Source organism: Brassica oleracea, chromosome C9 (genome assembly GCF_000695525.1).
Source record: "Brassica oleracea var. oleracea cultivar TO1000 chromosome C9, BOL, whole genome shotgun sequence".
NCBI lineage: Eukaryota > Viridiplantae > Streptophyta > Magnoliopsida > Brassicales > Brassicaceae > Brassica > Brassica oleracea.
This window is the reverse complement of record NC_027756.1, coordinates 6,658,157-6,662,117: the sequence shown is the minus strand read 5'-3', so window position 1 is coordinate 6,662,117 and position 3,961 is coordinate 6,658,157. Positions and strand designations below refer to the sequence as shown.

At 38.8% G+C, this 3,961-nt stretch overlaps 1 protein-coding gene across 2 annotated transcripts; it reads right to left on the bottom strand.

Moving 5' to 3' along the window:
- Nucleotides 1-2,896, bottom strand: LOC106313286 (U3 small nucleolar ribonucleoprotein protein MPP10-like). Of its 2 annotated transcripts, none has more exons than XM_013751058.1 (13): nucleotides 2,098-2,896; nucleotides 1,930-1,985; nucleotides 1,722-1,812; nucleotides 1,527-1,637; nucleotides 1,290-1,427; nucleotides 1,131-1,199; nucleotides 985-1,026; nucleotides 823-891; nucleotides 646-717; nucleotides 504-557; nucleotides 264-405; nucleotides 103-165; nucleotides 1-24 (listed from the first exon to the last, which is right to left on the bottom strand). In XM_013751058.1, the coding sequence occupies exons 1-13, from the start codon at nucleotides 2,764-2,766 to the stop codon at nucleotides 14-16; spliced, it is 1,587 nt and encodes a 528-aa protein (XP_013606512.1). In that variant the 5' UTR covers nucleotides 2,767-2,896; the 3' UTR covers nucleotides 1-13. The 2 variants fall into 2 exon arrangements, with proteins under 2 accessions (XP_013606512.1, XP_013606511.1); XM_013751057.1 differs by having other exon boundaries at nucleotides 2-30.
- Nucleotides 2,897-3,961: the final 1,065 nt, after the last annotated feature.

Sequence of the window (3,961 nt, the reverse complement as noted above, 5' to 3'; positions counted from 1 at the left end):
GATCTTTCACCAGTTAGTCATTGCCTGCAACTTCCAAAGAGTACTAAACGTTCAACATTTGATATTTTTAATATCCTCAAATATCTAATGTGAAAAAAGTACCGGTGTTATGGATCTCTGTATTAGTATCCCGCGCCTTCTTCACCGGATGATTTGCAGATTCAGCTGTTCCACAAGCGACATGTAAAACATGTTAGAAACAATAACTATGACAATGTAGGCCGTTCGTCTTATAACCAACATGATGTTGTTCACTGCCTTACCTTTGAACTTTCTCTTCTTCTTAGCTCTCCTTCTCTTCCTCTCTTCCTGTGTAAGCTCTGACTCATCCTTAATCTTGCCTGTACCCGCAAATATTTCCTCTGGAGCAAGCATTGCTGCATCTGACACTGCCACTGGCGCAACCTATACACAGTACACGTAGAACAAGTTGCTAAGTACAATGGTGCTCTCATCTCAATCAAACAAAAAAAAAACAGTTGAAAGGAAACAATTAGAATTACCTCTTCCATTGCTATGGCTGGGACGTTTGTCTGTATAGACATTTCTTCTATTACCTGAAAATTTTTGAGTATTAAAGCTGTTTCAGTGCGTGGCAAATATGAATAAACATCATCATTTTGGGATCTAAACAAAAAAACATACTGGCTTAGGTGTAAAGTGGAAGTGGGAGAGAGCATCCAACTTCAGGCATAGTTTCTTGAATAGCATGCTTGCCTGATTTAACGTTTGTAAAAACAAAAATATGAGTGCGATAAATAGACTGAACAATGGCAGGGAGAAGATCGATACGTAAACAGAAAAAAAAAATCAAGTGGGAACCTCTTTCTTTAGTTCATCAGAGAAAGTAGCTGGAGCAAAGGCTGGATTAAATTTCTGCACGTATTCTTCCTGCAAATAGCCAAATGGACCAAATACATATGTAAGTTTGGTTCTCTCTCAAAAAACGTAAGAAAACAATAAAATCTTGTAGATCATACAAACCTCGTAAACTTCGGCCAGACCTTTCTTGCTTTTACTATCGTCCTGCACATTTCCAAAAGTAACAAAACGGATTATATTCACCTTCATCAACTGTTATCCAGGGGAAAATATGAGAACAAGGGTAATAGTTCTTCAATAAAACTCACCAATTCCTTGGCTTCTCTTTTGGATTTAGTGGGCAGGCTAGGCGCACGTTGAACATCATCAAAACGAGCCTAAGAAAGTCACAAGATCAGTTATACAAAAGTCAACGAAAAGAAACAAAAGAGACTTTTGTTACAAACTACGGCCAAAGGTAACTTTACCTCAATGATTCGGCTCTTGATCATATCCTCAAGTGAGGCTGTGACCTCTTCTGTGATTACAGGAGGAGGCCTGGCATTGTGCTCAAAATCTAAATCAACTTCTAAAGCACTATTCTTTGGCCTCTTTGTAGCAGTTACCTTTCAACAAGAGAAATCATATATAAAGTCAGCTACAGAAAGCAACATTTCATTTTTTTTTCTCAGTGTTAATAGTGGAGTGAAACATGGTAAGGTTACCTCTCCCTGCATAGTCCAGTGTTTAGGATCTAAGTTTGCTTTCTCCATCTGTTCAATCTTGGATTGAAGCTTTAGCAGTTCTTTCTCATGGGTAGAGAGTTTTTCAGTGCCCTAAAAGAAGAAGAAGAGTTAGTCAGATCACAAATGAGCAATGAAGTCACCGCATTATCACAATGATTTTAAGAATTATAGTACCTGGCTTCCATCTCCAGCTTCCTCATCTTCAATGACATCTTTCATCGTCCTTGTTGTCTCTTTCTTTTTACCACCAAAGAAATCTTCATACCTAATTATAATGGATAAAGAATACAAATCTTAGAACAAAAATCAGGTAGAAGGATTGCCTAATCTCGTCACTACAATAAGCTCATTCACTGAAAAACAGAGAGCATAGGAACCAAACCTCGCCTTTCCCAAATTGTCAGCGTCTTCGTTGTCATCACCAGCAAAAGCACCAAACTAGAGAGGACAATAACAAATCAAAATCATTCGATAGAAACAAAAAGAAACTAACTAAATTTGTAAAACGTTCAATCCAATTTATATTCCTGAGCAATATTTATGTGTTTACCTCCTCATCCTCCTCATCTTCATCTTCATCTTCTTCCTCATCATAATCATCATCATCATCACTCAAATTTTGATTCTTTCCCTTTGACAATCCTTTCTTGTTTTTGTAGTCCGTCCCATACTCTTGAGCTTCACCCTCCTCTAAGAAATCCTCCAAATCTTTTATCTTGAAGAACTTGTCCTCTATTCCTTCATTCTCCTCCTCCTCCTCCTCCTCCTCTTCATCTTCCTCTTCTTCTTCTCCATCCTCCTCTTCCTCTTCTCCTTCGCTTTCATCAGCTTCGAGCTCATCATCGTCATCCTCAACATCATTATCATCATCCATATCCATCTCATCGACATCCCCTTCATGAGAAGCCTCGACCGCCAAATCTCCAATTTTGCGAATCTCTTTAGGGCTTTTAGCAAACCGCTTGACTTCATGACGCAAGCTTGACAGCAAAGGCTGAGACTGCATATCAATCTGCTGCCAAATCTGCTCCGCGTCGAAACCATCAACCAAGAGCTCGTCGAAAGGAGACTTAGGGTTGTGCGGCTTCAGCTTGGTGAAGAGATACTGAGACGCAGCACGAGCCACCTCTGAGATCGAGCTCGGCGCTAGAAAAACAGGTGGTTCAGTTGATTTAAGCTTCTCAAGGGCTTCGAAGCCCGAATCCTTTACAGCGGCCATAGATGAAGCAGCCGAACTTAGCAGATCGTTGCTTCCTCTGATTCTCAAGGTAATGTGTGTGTAAGCAGTGCCCTCGAGGATTAGGTTTAATGGTCAATGTCAGCGGAAGGTTTAAACGGCGGTTAGGTTTATGGTGTATCTCAAAAACCCTGAGAATCAAATGTCTCCCATAAAGCCTCTTATTTAGACAGAGAGTTTGCCTTATTCTTTGGGCCAGTTTTGGGCCTTATGCATTTTGATTGGGCCATTCCTCAAAAGAGTTACAGAAAACAAGAATGCCTCCGCTATTTAGTTTTTTTTTTTTGCTAAATTTTGATATCTTATAAAAAAATCATTTACAGTATAAACTTGTTTCCTATTGATGAATATGGTTAAGTATCAAGATTCAGTAAAATTTTTTAGTTATTGTTATAAAAGTAACGAAAAAGTCTATTTTTATTCATAACATAGAGGTTCCTTATATAGGAGATTATACCGTCATAGATAAAACGAAAGATTACAAATCATAATTTTTTGGTTATGAGCCATCCACAATCTGGTTGATAACACTCCCTCTTGGATGTCATAACCATTTAGAGCTTGTAATGTGCTTTAATGTTGCCTCATTAAAACTTTACCAGGAAAACTCAATTGAGACAAAACCATGGTGAAGTAAAAAGAGTACAACACACATTACTCCCCCTGATTTGGACATTACTGAAGGTCCCTTGGACCTCTCCAATTTTCTGCAATCCGTGGGTGATGAAGATCTTGGGCAGAATATGCTTCGTCCTTAAACATGATAGTTGGTTCTTCTTTACCATCGGCCATGCCACAATCTGATCGAACATATTGAGTCATCGACCTCAAATACAGACACACACTGCAATCCGTGGGTGATGAAGATTTTGGGCAGAATATGTTTCGTCCTCGAACATGATAGTTGGTTCTTCTTTACCATCGGTCATGCCACAATTTGATCGAACATATTGAGTCATCGACCTCAAATACACACACGAAATCTTGGATGATGTTGATGTGATATACGTGTACCACCATGTGTAAAACATAACTTGTCTGAAACAAATCAACAAAACCAAATAACCTCTTTTTGGGATTGTTAGTATAAAATAAACCAAAATCAAAGACTTCTTCATCGTCCTTCTTATTGACCAATCAGATCAGTGTCTAAAACAAGACTTCTGCATCGTCCATC